At 35.1% G+C, this 15641-nt stretch overlaps 2 protein-coding genes across 2 annotated transcripts; both read left to right on the forward strand.

The window, feature by feature from the left end:
• The first annotated feature begins 2318 nt into the window (after positions 1-2318).
• Positions 2319-9525, forward strand: LOC104897863 (hypothetical protein). The gene is made up of 8 exons (XM_010684819.4): positions 2319-3014; positions 4065-4132; positions 4217-4305; positions 4389-4551; positions 6100-6389; positions 7474-7678; positions 8384-8541; positions 8708-9525. The coding sequence occupies exons 1-8, from the start codon at positions 2753-2755 to the stop codon at positions 8979-8981; spliced, it is 1509 nt and encodes a 502-aa protein (XP_010683121.1). The 5' UTR covers positions 2319-2752; the 3' UTR covers positions 8982-9525.
• A 1891-nt stretch (positions 9526-11416) lies between these two features.
• LOC104897864 (fructose-bisphosphate aldolase-lysine N-methyltransferase, chloroplastic) lies at positions 11417-15361 on the forward strand. Its single transcript, XM_010684820.2, has 6 exons — positions 11417-11993; positions 12205-12233; positions 13638-13849; positions 14035-14157; positions 14362-14766; positions 14878-15361. The coding sequence occupies exons 1-6, from the start codon at positions 11518-11520 to the stop codon at positions 15094-15096; spliced, it is 1464 nt and encodes a 487-aa protein (XP_010683122.1). The 5' UTR covers positions 11417-11517; the 3' UTR covers positions 15097-15361.
• Positions 15362-15641: the final 280 nt, after the last annotated feature.

Genomic DNA, 15641 nt, shown 5'->3' on the forward strand with positions numbered 1-15641 from the left:
AATTTTTTACGTTAAGAGACTATGTTCTCGTAGATGAATAATGAAATGGAGTAGTAAATTATACTTCTAAACCGACATGGCACTAATTTGTCTGTTTTTTTTGCGGAAATATGTTGTGCATTAAGGGTCTGTTCTACCCAACTTATTTTCAGTTTAGTTCAGTTTAGCCGTGGACAATACTTTTAATCTCACATATCACTATTTATTTCAGTTCAATTCAACTATTTTATGCCGAAAAGAACATGTCCTAAATACCTGGTAAAATGTTCGGTTGTCCAAAAAATGGCAAAATGAGAAAAGTGGAATGTGTTAGGAATCAACGTCTTGCAACATTAAGGAAGTACCTACATACGGGATGGTAAATATTCCCATAAAAATCTACTTTTCCTGTTGTATTGTCAATCAAACACTTTTAACAAATATACGTGAATTTCGTTATAGAACTTAGTTCCTGCACTTGAAATTTCATGGAATTTTGATATTTCATATATATGAATTAAATCAAGCGATCATTTATTTGCACTCCATTCTTTAACGATTTAATCTATATTGCAAGAAGTTGTTGATGACTTCCACCGTCATATCAAGTTAATTTCTACAATTGATCTTATAAGAGACGACCTACTTTTAATTTAAAATTAAGCTCGGTCCCAAGCTCAATATTAAGAAAAGAACATGCCACCTTTATTTTAATATTGTGACCGATTTAATCTATTCAGTAATGATATTCTTTAACCTATTTAGTGACAAGTTTGATCCATTTAGTGACTAGTTTAGTCCGTTCGATAAGACTACTGAATTATTTTTTGAAATTGTCTGTTGTAGTTCGAGAATCAAGAAAAGAAAGGAGAAAAGAAGGGATGACTAGAATAGTGTTGGGTTAGAGTGAAATGAAATAGGCTTGTTAGAAAAATTCAGTATTGAGTTTGTCTAATTTTATATTAAAATTAGACCGCCTATTCTAATAATTTGTGTAATTTCTATATCAATTTATACCAACTAATGGTGAAGAGGAAAGAAATATATATATCTCACGGTAAACAAGGACTATCTTTTCTCAACCATCGGCCTCTTCTATAATTTACCATATAGTACTACAAAATAGTTATGGACGCATCCTCAGGTGAGGGCTGAAGTTATTTGATGTAATATAGTGTTCCTTAAGTATATACACATTAGTTATTTCAAAAAAAAAAAAAAGTATATACACATTAGGATTTGAGGATTAGAAGATGTATGAGAACACAATCATACTTTACAATCCTTTTTTATGGGAAGAGTATGACATTTGACAAATATCTATATTGCTTTCCTTAAACTACTACTTAATTTCACTACAAATATTAGTGTATCTTATATTTAGATAATGTTTAATTTCAATATTATAAGTGAAATAAATCAAGTAGAAAAATAGACCATCATGTAGATTTTAATTCTTTTAGATGTATATTTTTAAACTCTGAACTTTATAATTTTTGAAAATTTATAACTAAAGATTCTACTGGTTAAAAAAGCGACTTGAAGGTTACAAAAAGTTTAATTGCAACAAAAAATGGTGGAAGTGATAATTAAGTTATAAAAATAAAAAAGTAAGACAAAGTAGGCAATTGAGTATAGTATATAAACGGGTGTAGCTGTCTAAAATATGCCTCAGTCACCCAAATCACATGAAAGTCAAATTCATAATCGAACGACTTCTTATGTAATTTGAAGTGATTATAGTCAACCGCATTATACATTAGTATATATAAATTTTTTGGTATTAAAACAAAGAATGATTTACGAGCTCTAATTTGACCTAAATTTTATCCTAATATGACTCTTGAATGTTTTTTAATAATTTATTATGGCCTTCTTTTTAATACCAATATAGTAATATGACATATTGACATATCTTATAATACTTTGACCTTTTGTTCTCTTTAGACGACATTTACCTTAAGATGTGCTTGTAAAACAATTAATTAATGCTAAAACATAGTCCAAAATTCTTGTTTGACATTTTCACAAAGATAAACCCCATAAAAAATCATTAAAAGAGACGGTCTAACTTTAATAGAAAAATAGACTTAGTTACTAAATGGATTAAATTAGTTACTGAAAGAAATTAAACTAGTCACTATTAGATGGACTTATCGTTACTTAATTTTAATTTAAAAGTAGGCGGTTTTCAACAAGACAAACTCAAATCCGATCGCATCATCCTCATTAAAAAAGGAACCATGTTAAAAAATTGTATACCAATTTCTATCTTTACAAATCACAATTTGACCAATTTAATTTGAATTCAAAGGAAAAAATTATTCAAAAAACAGAATTCCTAGAAAAATCAACATTTAGACGGTTGTACAACATTCATTAAATTCTCCTTCCTCTCTCTTCTTTCTCTCTCCTCTCTGTTTCTCGTGAATTTTCTTATCTTCCTCTCTCTCTTCTCTCTCATGATTTCCGCGCTTATCATTCCAATTTCACATTTCCACTTCTTCGATCCACATTGCATTCATCATCATCATTTTCTAGGGTTTCAAATTCGATCACAAATTTTTCGACGCCATTGAAGAGTAAAACCTAGAGCTTTTGATTCTTATCACGAATTTCAAATTCTTCATCGTCCGAATAACCGCATTCATCAATTTTTACACCTGCAAATTTCTCGCATTGTGTTCTTCGTTCGTCGAAAAATTTTCAAATATAAAGTTTTTTTTTACCTTTCTTCCGATGAATCGGCGATGAGGTGGAAGAGGAGAGAGAAATGGAGGTTAGATCAGACGGTTTGCAGCAAGTGAGGTATGAGAAGATACCGGTAACAACAGTGATTGAGAGAACTAGGTTAAAAGTGTGGTTTATTAGGGTTTGCTCAACTTTTGTGGTGTGGACTTGCTTGGTTCAGCTTGTTGCCATTGAAGAGTTATGGCGTCCAAGTTTCCTCGCTAATTTTTCATATACACTGTCGCATATTTCTACAGTTCCTTCGATTATCTCTACTCCTCCTCCACCAGTTCTTCTTCCTCCAAGTGAGTTGATGTTTCTGTTCTTGAATTTTTTTTTGTTGGAATTTATGCTATTTTTTTTTTTGGTGAAAAACACTGTTATTTGTTGAATTAGCTAGTTGCTTTAGTTTGCTTGATGTTGTTATACTTCTCAATTTGTTGCTGACTAAATTTGGCGGAGAATAGTTGTGATTGTGGATGGGCTCGGATTTTTTAACAATCGATCTTCCCCAAACCGATGTTTTTGGGTAAAGATAGAGTTGAAATTTCTCATGCAATTTTATTTGCTGAGGAATCGGAGCTTTTTTTTTTTTTTTTTTTACATATTAGTGGGTGGGTTTGTGGAGGTTGTGAGGACGTATTTATCTAATACTTCTGATTGATAGACTTAATAAAGTTATAGTGTTAGATGAATAAAGTGTTAGGTGTATGTGATGCGACATAAGAAAAAAAGTTAGAAGCATAATAGTTATCATTATTGTGAATAGTGAATGTAACACCAAGGCTCTTACCGCGGTTGAGGTATCGTTCCCCGTACTCGTATCAAAGGTATGGCGTGTTGGATGTTTTCTTCGTTCCCTGAGTGACTTTACTGGAGTAGCATTTGAGTGTAAGGGTGTGCTATGTGATTCTGTTGAATATTTAACTATTCGCATTCTGTCACCGAAGCTGCCCTCAATTTTATGATTGTTTTCTGGTGTGACTTTGATCATAGTTCAGCATACAGAGGCCCGTTTTATCTTTTGGGCTTTGTTACCTCAACACCTTCATTTACCTAACATGACATGGCACTTGGATCCTTTGTTTCAGAGCTCAGACCAAAAAGTTGACATATTTCTATGAAATGTATGAGTTCGAACTCCTGGATCCGATTAGACACTTTATCTGAGTTTGAGTAACATAGTATCTGGGTTTTGTTCATAATCTTGTAATAAGTTGTTCCTTACTTTATGATTCGTGTATTTTTTCGTTTGTTTATCCTAGTCTCTGGTATAATTTAGGACATAGTGATGTTACGAAGCTAAAAGGTTTTATTTAGGTGATCGTGATCGATTCTTTATTTACTGGTTGCAGGGAACTACACAAGTAATGGGTTTCTTAGAGTAACATCAAATGGAGGCTTGAATCAAATGCGTGCTGCGGTTTGTTTTCTCTTGGTTTTAGTTTTCGTGCGCTTTTTCATTTTTAAATCAAATGTTCTCATCTTAGCATGTCTTGGATTACAGATATGTGACATGGTGACAGTTGCTCGGTTCTTAAATCTCACTTTAGTTGTCCCAGAGCTTGATAAGACATCTTTCTGGGCAGATACAAGGTATATTTGCTTCAGCAGGTGTTATTTCTTTTCTCATTGACATGACTTCTGTGGAATTTTAACTCTTTTAGGTTCTTGTGCAGTAACTTTGAGGACATCTTTGATGTGAACCATTTCATTGATTCCTTAAGGGATGAGGTCCGGATCATTAGGAGACTACCAAAGAGGTATAATAGGAAGTATGGATTCCAACCGCTGGTTATGCAACCAATTAGCTGGTCCAATGAAAAGTACTATATTGAACAGGTTTGTTCCTTTGATCAATTTCACATTTGAAACTAAGGAAAGAAACAAGGATGACAAAGGAGTTAATATGGTTTTTTTGTTGTTGTTTTGACATGGAAACCAGATAAATATGATATATGTAGCAGTGAATGTCCTGATATACCATTTTGTTTGCCAAAGCTTGGTAGTAAATCATTATGCAAATAGACATCATTGTGAAAGATTTTGAGGGATGAATTTTTTTGAGAATCATGTATTTATAAAGCTTCTATGTTTGAGTTTATTGATCTTTTCCAGCATTAATGATTTTATTCAATTACATACTAGTCGTTTCTCATTCATTTTGTTGTCTGTTAGTCATGTTTATTTTTGAGGGAAGTTGAGTGCTAATGCGGTGCATATGACATTCTAGAAGTAGCGATGAACTTGTGACTGTGGTGTGACATATGGAAATTTCTGAACCTCTGACTCATCATTTCAATTCTATGAACTCTAACGAATAAGGATTATCTTTTTCATCTTTAATCCATAACGTTTCCATTGGTTAACTACAGAGAACAGTCTCTTTTTGCTGTTTGTTTGTGCCTATGTTTGGAAATGAAGTGTAGATTTTAGGGTCTTTAACTGATTGAACTCTGTTTAGGCGAGATAGTTCTTTCGAAACCATAAAGATGCAGTTGTTGGTCTTTCTAGAGGACTTCTTCAACACCTTTTGTGATATTTTCCTTTTTCTTGGCCTATAGTGAACCTAGTTAAGATATGAATATAATTAGTTGTGCCACTATATTGTCTTAGCTCTATGATTTGTATGTTTAACTATGGTAAAAGGAAAGGGAGTTGAACGAGAGAGAGGAAAGGGGGAGGAAGGGGAGGGAGCGAAAAGTGGGCTTGTGTTATCTCTTTGAATTTCTGATTGCGGAAGGATTTGGTTCACTAAAAGGGAATGAAATTAGTTTGTTCGATTTCCCTCCCTCTTCTTTTTAATTAATTAAAAATAAAACAAATGCATCACTTTTTGTCCATTGTTAGTGACAAGCACTAAAAGCAAGTAAGCAGTTTTAAGGAACAAAAAAACTTAATATGGTTCCTTTCTCAAGTAGGGTCTTGACCTCTAGGGTGATTAATCTGTTCAAAGTTGTATCTAAGCTTGCAGCTCATTAGGAAAGAGGATGTTTCCGATGTTCCTGAAGCTAGTATGAACATTTGAAGGTAATCTGTTTGTGAAGGGGAATTGTTTAGTCATATCGCAATTCCCAACTCCCAACACAAAATTAGTTTAACCTAATGATGTGGATTGTGGATACATCATTTGACTGTTGAAATTCCAGAAAAGGGGAAATGTTGAAGGTTCTAATCGCATCAATTTAAAACGAACACCTAATGTTGAAAATATGTTATGCTGGTTGAAGCTTGTTTTTGCTGACCCTGGTCTTCCCCCGTTAATGGCCCTTTTGATGACCTGATATAAACTCGCAAAGGTGGTGGCGTGTCAAGTAGTTTACCTTTTCTACTTGCTCCTAAGAACTTTTTTCCCTAACACATGCTCCTTGTCTGATGGGCATTATGCAGGTTCTGCCTCTTTTTGAGAAGCATGAAGTGATACATTTTAACAAAACAGATGCGCGTTTAGCGAACAATGGACTTCCTCTTGAATTTCAGAGACTCAGGTGCCGTGTCAATTTTCAGGCCCTGCAATTCACTCCTCAAATAAAGGCTCTGGGTCAAAAATTGATCCGCCTACTTCAAGCAAAGGGGCCTTTCGTTGCTTTGCATCTAAGATATGAGATGGACATGCTGGCTTTCTCAGGTTGTAACTATGGCTGCTCCAAGGAGGAAGCTGAGGATCTCAAGCAGATGAGGTTGGTTTGCTTACTTTCTAACATAATTTTTTTTTGCTGAGCATGCTTGCCTTTTAACTATGGGCTATGATGTGAGTGAAGGCTTTATTTAGAGATTATGGTGAAAGGATATAAAAGCATAACAATGTGGTTTTTAGTCATCTTATATACGAGTTTTAGGTTGTAAGCAATTGTCTTGAGTCAGGATATTGGAGCTGCTGCGTATTTCATGTTTAAAGGTTTCCAGTTGGAGTTAGGATATTATATCCACGTGGCTTGATTACAAGGATCACTATAGTATTAGACTATTAGGTGTGAATGTGACATTGTAGCAATCATGAAAGATGTACTAGTATGTTTAAAAAGCCTTTTATTTGGACATTGATTATACTGTAGGCCAGTACAAGACTTGCACTATCAAAATAAGATAGAAATGAGGTAAGGAATGCAGAGAATTTATTTGTTTTGCTCTTTGTTTGAGCAACTGCAAGTCTGCAATGAATACCAGGCTCATAACTTTAGAATGTCATTATTGAGGATTGCAAAAGGAAAAGTGTGCACTCATTTGAAACCTGATTGTTTAGTTTTCCTCCTAGCTTCTACTTGTATGGGTGCAGTTGTTCTCCATAGACACAGGGTTTGTTTGGAAGTTGTAGCTTTTACTGTCAGTATATATCTAGCTCAATCTGTCTACTTATAAAATATGCAGTGTCATAGAAGTTAAATTTTGTAGTATTTGCTAAACACTACCCAAATAGTAGTCCTCTAATTTAGTCAAAATACTAAAACTACTCTGCAAGATGTTGCAAGAAATTCCTAGAGGTCATGCCTAGTATTGAAGTTTGGTAGGTGGCAATTATGTCCACTACCTAATAGTTGTGTACTTGTTCCATTGAATTTTTTTAGGACTGATTACCAGGAGTTTTTTTTCTCTCATGTCTTCTTCTCTGGAACGAAACTTCTATTTGTCTTGTGTGTATCTGTCCTTGTTTAAAAGTCGAGTCATTCAACTGCACAAGTTATATTCATTGAATTCCCTTATCTGATCCAATACTTCTAAACATAGAAATTTATGTAGCATTTGTTGCATCTACCTTTTATCTAGGTATGCATACCCATGGTGGAGGGATAAGGAGATCAATTCTGAGGAGAAGAGGTCCCAAGGTTTATGTCCTCTTACACCTGAGGAAACAACTTTAATTCTACAGGCCTTGGGTTTTGACAAGGACACCCAGGTATATATTGCTTCTGGAGAAATTTATGGTAGTGAAAGAAGACTAGCAGCGTTAAGGGCTGCATTCCCCAATACGGTAAGTGATAAAAGTTTGTTGTCTTTTATCGTGATATTACCTCTGCAGCTATCTACTACCTTGTCTGATTTGGCAGACTGCTACTTATATTGTGATTTTATGGCTATCTGGTAGTTCGTGTATGTGTTATAAATAAAATGTGATAATTATCCAGAAATATTGTGGAAGTATAGAGAAACAAATACTTCAGGGATCTTTTGTTGGGTTGTGTTGTTTATTTGGGTTGGTAGAAGGGATCACTAATTTATGGGGTGCAATTTCGTGATTTGTGTGCTCTGTTTAGGGCTTTAGAACTACTTAGTGAGTGAGATAGATTGTTTTAATTGATATGTGGACGCATGGAGCTGTTGCTTGCTTTGAAAGTTCAAGCAACTAAACTTGCCTTTGTTAACTATTCTTTCTTTTCTTGTTCATTATGAATTAACAAATTGGCAGCTTAAGAGTTATGACTTCCCTTATAGTGCTTAGATATATTCTCGTCTGTGAAAGAGTGTTACTTTTGTTTAGCTCTTGGTTCCAAATCTAGGATATGCTGAGAATTAACTTTTATTGTTTTAACGAATAAAATTGAGAACCTTAAGGATGTATTTTAGTATTTTAGGCACAATTACCAATTGGCTTGATGTAAATTAACAGTTTGGTTTAGTTTTTGCTACGTCCAGTGATTTTGTGGACAATACTCATATATACCATAAATGATTACAGATTAAGAAGGATATGCTGCTTAATCCAGATGATTTACGGCAATTCCGGAATCATTCTTCTCAAATGGCAGCGTTAGATTTTTTGGTTTCAGTTGCCAGTAATACATTTATTCCTACATATGATGGCAACATGGCAAGGCTAGTTGAAGGTCATCGCAGGTATCCGTTCGTACTTGTCATTGGATTCTAATTTATTATGAAGTTTTCTGAACAGAAGTGGTAAGACTGATAGTATCTCCTCTAGACTTCTCAGACAGATAATAGGAAGAGCTATTTCACATTAAGATGTGAAATAATGATGCTGATTCCTCAAATCTATTTTCAGGTATCTTGGTTTCAAGAAAACCATTTTATTGGATCGGAAAAAGCTTGTTGAATTGGTAGATTTACAACAGAATGGGACACTTCCATGGGATAATTTTGTTGCTGGTGTTAAGGATGTGCATTTAAACAGATTAGGACAACCCGTTCTCAGGAAAGTTATTCCTGATAGACCAAAAGAGGAAGATTACTTTTATGCCAATCCCCAAGAATGCCTTTGTGAAGATCCTAATTGCAGCGACTTAATAACAGCCAGTAACACCAGTGTTCTACATTGAGATTTACAATTTTGTTCTCAAGTGTGCGTAGCTTAATCAACAAGTTTGAGCTAATTTATGAGCGTATTATTTTCGAGTGATTGAGTAACTTGTTAAAAGCTTATGGTAAATTATCCTGAAAGGTTTGCTTGGCCATGAACGATGGTCTTGTGAGCTCTCAGGGGAAGTTGAAGAGGAGGAACACTCTGCAAGTTAGTAAGATATAGTGTTTTACCGAGCCGAAAAATAGGAGGTTGTTCCAGTAGGATACGTCAGTCTGATGGTGTGTTTGATTTGGCACATTTCTGCCAAGTGAATAGGAGAAATTGTCCATGAAGTGTTATAAGTAGGTATAATCTGATTCATTCTGCAAAAGAAGCAGTTTGATTCTCTTTTCTGCCTTCCTTAGGTTCTAGCAAAGCAGTAGAATTTTCGATGTCTTCTTTTTTTCCTTCTCTCCCTAACTTGTATAGTGTAATTCATTTTTCGCCTGAATCATATTCCACAAGAGCTGATATGAATTATGGAATGTAATTCTTTGCTTGGAATAAATTTGTCTACTGAACTTGTGCATAGTCATAAACGATGATCATACTGGCTATGAAGGAGAAAGAAGCATCAACAATTAAAAATCAATCCCAGTTAAGATACGGTTTTCTTTTATGATCATTCTTACTGAAAAAAATGATTTAGGCTTAAATAATTTGGCTTAAAACCTTAAAAAGACAAAAATTAGTAGGAAAGAAAAGAAATGATGTAGGCTAAAAGGTCTCCACAACAAATTTCGGGTGGAGCTATTTTATATTAATGGAAAATTCTACATAGTATCATTATACTTTTGACTTTTACGTTTGGTATTTAAAATAATTTTGGATTTTATGCGAGACATGCAAACGAGATAAAAGTCTAACCTTAATTAACCCCCCATTCCAAACTACAGTCGTACTACGTAGAATTCAGAACAATTTTGGGTATCATACTTGAAAAATCAAAATTAAACTAGTACAATGTATAATTTTCCTATACTAATGTATGGTGAATTGAAACTGACAGTATCATAGAAAGCTGACTCTAATAGAGAAAACTGATTATATCATAAAAAACTGACTAATGCAAAAGGTGATTGAATAATACAAAAACTATATTAAGTAAAAACTTATTATATCACAGGATACCTGGTGTATAGTAATATATTGAGAATCGCATTAGTCAAATTTTTTAAGGTTTACTAGTATTATGATTAATTTTATTTAATGGTAAGAAAAAAGATTCTAATAAGGATGATATTTGACTTTGATATGAGTTCAACTTGATTCGGTGTAAAAAGAACCCTTGAGTCTATTTTTCCTTCTAGACCAATTATCGGGAATAAGAAATACATAAAAATAACTTTTGAATGGCAATTTCATTAAGTTCATGTAGATGCTCCCAACAATCCTTATCGAATTTTAAGGTTATAATACATGTTTTTGGGGGTCTCACAAGGCTAGGTAATAGTCCTTATGAAATGAATCTCGAGCCATAGGATACCATTTGAAATCACATCCATGAGTTGCAACGAACATATGGTTGGCAATAGAGACGTAAGGAGCTATTTCAAGTTGAACATCATTATTCTTCCATTCCCTTTTAATTTGTAACACTTGGATATTCCAATTTACTTGCAATATTAGTTATTATTCGTTTTCTTTATCTCCCTTCTCATCGCAGGAGTTCGTTTATTCTTCTCTTTGCCTTAATTGTCTTTCACCCCATGCTGCAACAGTATCAGAACATATGACCTATAAAATAAGTTATACAAGGAGATCTAAGACAATGTAGAAGGTCCTAACCACCCAAGAATCATCCCAAGCCAACCCCAATCAATTGTTATTGTCTTGGATAAAAACATTATAAGAGTGAAAAGTCCAAAATTTGCCCCATAACAACAAATTTGAAGGTAATAAAACACGCAATTAGGACATTCCCAAGTCTAACCTCATGGGATACAACCCAGGGCCATAAAAAACCATTTGAAAGTATATCCATAAGTTGTAAAAAGCATATGGTAGGGAATTGAGGCCTTTAGAGCATTTTTAAGATTGGAAAAGGTCGAAAATGTAGGGTGTTTCTACCACCCGGAAGATCTTGGATAAATAACATCAATAGGATCGAAAAAATTCAGAATTAGCCTGAACTAGTCAACATTTGAAGTCTATAATACACATTTTTGATACTTTTCAAGAACTCGAGAAACTAGCCTTATCGAATGCATCCTAAGGCCATAAGAGACTATTTAAAAGCAAATTCTGGACAATGCCTAACATATTGTTGGAATGAAGATTCAAACTATGAACAATATTCTGAAATACGAGGTGATACTCTACTGAGCTACCAGCTGTCCCATGTATACATATTTTTTGGGAGAGGGAAATCTCCTTTTAAGAAAAGACATCCCCTTTAGACCAATCGTATAGTAGATGTCTTAACACGATTACACGAGTCATCAACTCATCTACTATAAAAAAAGAACATCTAGATTGTGAGTTCCTCTTTCCAAGGTGAGTAACAAGCAAAAATGGCAACTTTGTTCACTCTCAGCTCGTCATCAAATCATGCTTTCCTCGCTTCTTCCAAAACCCAAAAACCCCATTTTACAACCTCATCTACTCCCAGAAATCCTCTCTCTATCAGATGTTTCAGGCCACCGGAGCCCGGCCCACCTAAAGAAGTCCAAACTTTATGGGCCTGGCTCACTGATAAAGGCATAGTCTCACCAAAAAGCCCAGTAAAGCCAGGCATTGTTCCAGAAGGCCTAGGATTAATAGCCCAAAAAGATATAGCTAGAAACGAGGTCGTTTTGGAGGTACCCAGAAAATTTTGGATATACCCAGATACTGTAGCAGCTTCAGAAATTGGGTCTGTTTGTAATGGGCTTAAACCTTGGGTGTCTGTTGCTTTGTTCTTGATGAGAGAGAAAAAATTGGGTGATGCTTCATCTTGGAAACCTTATATTGATATATTGCCTGATTCTACAAATTCAACTATTTATTGGTATGTTTTTTGGTCAATTTGATTGATGTTGAATTATGGGTTTGTTTTTGTTTGCTGTTTTTTGCTCAAGTTGATTGATTTTAGTTTATGGGTATGTTTTTGTTTGCTGTTTTTCTGCTTTAATTTGGTAGGGTTTTAAAGTTTTTACATGGGTTTTTCACAATTATGTTGGTTAGCTAAATGAAATTTTGGTTGTTGCTTTTCAGAGCAGGTCAGAAGAGGAACTCTCTGAGCTTCAAGGTAGTTCAGTTTTTCTAATCAATAGTTGCTTGTAAGTTGTAGTTATGCTATCTTTATTCACTCCCTCCATATACAGAGAAAATAAAACTACACTTCAACTTTTGTGGTCCAACTTTACCAAGTTTCAAATTTGACTTCATTTTCCTCTACTAATAGTTATATTGTGTTAATGGTCGAAGATATGCATTAGAGATCATGAACGTCAATGTATTGATGTTATCTAACATGTAGTGAGTATTGTTTAGTGTCCCACTTGGATTTAGTTGTCACATTACTAATATGGTTCGCTAGCATGGTAGAGTTAATATACCGACGGAGGGAGTATCAACTGAAACAGTTGTAATTTTAAGTCATATTTTGGTGTATGGAATTCTAGCTTTAATTGTTGACCACCTTGCCGTAGCATTATGTTAGCCACTCGTGATAAGGTTTCATTCTGAATTGAATACTGACTAATATTGGGACAATGAAGCAGGTGGCTAAACAGAATTTCAAGGAAGCTTTTAACACAGATTCTTGTACCGGTGGCTTTGTTTCATTGACACTATTTTGTTCTTCTTTGTACCGATTTGTTCGCTGTATAGTTCAATCAAACCAAGTATATGCCAAGTCTGCAAATTTTATATACACTTTAGCCTGAACAATGAGATCATGGAGACTCATTGAACAGATTTTGGTTCAAATCATTGATTTTCTAGTATTGATTTACAAGTATTAGATATGTAATATATATCAAAGAGAAACTAGAGGAGAAAGAGAGAGACTTTTGATTAAATGGAGGTCAAAACCCCAAGAACAATAACAAAGAGAAAGCTTTCGAGTAGCCTTCAAACTCCCACTATACTAAATTTCCCTCAACAATTTTCATGCCTTTCTTATTCTTCCTCAACCCTATTTATACTGCTAGGTTGTACTATTTTCTCTCTCTACAAGATTTGTCTCTCTTTTTGTGCCATATTCTGTGCCATTCTGTACCATATTCTCTGCCATGATGATGAGCTGTCACTCGTGAGCCGTCAACAGGTGCTCGTCATCCCCTCTAGAGGTTTCCAGAAGGATCACCAGGTTTGCCTTTATTTTGGTGCCTAGTGTAGGTGATTTTAACTGGAGGCCTCCATTCTGTTACAAGATATTAAGCTCCTCAAACAGCATGAGTGTTCTTGGCGCTTCATTGTATTTGCTGTTGCTAGGACTTGGGGGATATGAGAGATGTCGTTTGCTTTAGGCTAATTTGTCAAATCATATCAGTCACGTACAAGTCCTTTGGTCGGGTTTAAGAGCTAAAGTTAAATTTCTATATCGTATACCTCATAAAACAATCAAATTAGTGTTAAGATAGTGAAGGGTTTTGTTTGGGCCAGTTTCTAGTTTGCCAACCTTAATGTGGTTGGTACATGTTTACAGGTAGCCAGCTGCTGAACACAACACTGGGTGTGAAAGACTTAGTAGCAAATGAATTTGCAAAACTCGAGGAAGAAGTAATAGTTCCTCACAAGAGACTTTTCCCTTTTGATATAACACTAGAAGATTTCTTTTGGGCATTTGGAATCCTAAGATCAAGAGCATTCACTCGCCTCGAGGGCCAAAGTCTTGTTCTAATCCCCTTGGCTGATCTGGTATCCTCTCTTTTGATCTCCATCAAGTGCATAATTTGATTATTACTATATTTAGCTCTTCGGTCTGAGTAATGGCTAATATGTGCATTTAAAATGTCTAATAAAGTAATAACCAATGTTAAATCAGTTGCAACTTTTAGCTGGGAGGTTTTCTTCGATCTAACATGTAAAAATGGGCGCAACAGATCAATCACAGTCCTGATTTAACAGCACAGGACAATTCTTGGGAAGTTAGAGGAGCCGGTCTGTTCTCTAGAGATCTCCTATTCTCACTAAGGAATCCCACCAGAGTGAAGGCTGGTGAACAGGTAGCCTTTCCATGTCTAATTGAACAATGAACTACTATAATGCTTAGTTTTTGTCCTTATCTATTTTATTTGTGTGCAGCTTATATGATAACACATGTTTCTCAAAATGTGAATTCAATAGTCAAATGCAAAAGTTTGCTTTTACATCAATAACATTCCATGAGCATCTTCATCATTCATAACCACTCAAATATTTGTAAACAGGTTTTGATCCAATATGATTTGAACAAGAGCAATGCCGAATTAGCCTTGGATTACGGGTTCATAGAATCTAGGTCAGAACGCAACACATACACCCTAACACTAGAGATACCCGAATCAGACCCCTTTTTCGGGGACAAGCTAGACATAGCTGAGTCAAATGGCATGAGGGAAACTGCATATCTTGATATTGTTCTAGACCAGCCTCTTCCAGCAACTATGCTCCCATATCTTAGACTTCTGGCACTTGGTGGAGGCGATGCATTTCTCTTGGAATCAATATTTAGGAACTCTATATGGGACCACCTTGAGAGTCCTGTTAGCCGTGACAACGAGGAGCTTGTTTGCCAAGTGATACGTGATGCTTGTAAATCTGCTCTTTCTGGTTACAGTACCACTATTGAAGAGGTTAGTCATGCTTGTTCCTGTTTGGATGAATCCAATCCTTATTCCTTCTTTTTCTTTATTCTCTTTTACTGATTTCTTCATTTGTTCATGTGACAATGTCACTTGCTGTAGGATGAGAAGTTGATGATACAAGACGATCTGAATCCAAGGCACAAGATAGCTGTAGGGATAAGATTGGGAGAGAAGAAGGTGTTGCAGCAGATTGATGGGATTTTTAAAGAAAGAGAGATGGATTTGGGTGTTTATGAATACTACCAAGAAAGGAGGCTTAAGGATCTAGGATTGTGCGGAGCACAAGGGGAGAGAATACCTTGGATAGGGGAGGTATAGTTAGTCTTTGTTTATAGTTCAAAATGCAATGATGGACCGTGCAAGACCTGTTCGCAGTTCATAGTTTATATTGGCTTAGAATCACGGCCTGAAACTAGGAACGAAGAGATGCTATGGTATCCCATTTCCGATGTTGATCAATGTGTAGGATTGTAGACTAGCAATGATATGTCGAAAAATTAATTGTTATGCTTGGTGTATTCATGGGTTGATTGGTTATATATATGTATTATACCAAATATAGTAGCATAATTGATTCCTATCATTCAACAGTTGTATCATAGTTCAAAATTATAGATATCTATCAAAGAAGGTTTGGCTCCCTTGGTGATACTCTTAACCCATATTCTAAAGGTCAAGGGTTCTAATCTTACCAAGTAAAGGTGCTTGAGCGTGGGAATTGTGTCACCGAGGTTGAGGCTTAAATCGATATATAGAGTGGCAACGGATTGGATTTTACAAACTCTATATCTCACCAACTTCTATTCGAACTTGGATTATTTAGAATCAGGTTCGGACTTTAACAGGTGATATGAGGAACGCAC

Source organism: Beta vulgaris, chromosome 6 (genome assembly GCF_026745355.1).
Source record: "Beta vulgaris subsp. vulgaris cultivar EL10 chromosome 6, EL10.2, whole genome shotgun sequence".
NCBI lineage: Eukaryota > Viridiplantae > Streptophyta > Magnoliopsida > Caryophyllales > Amaranthaceae > Beta > Beta vulgaris.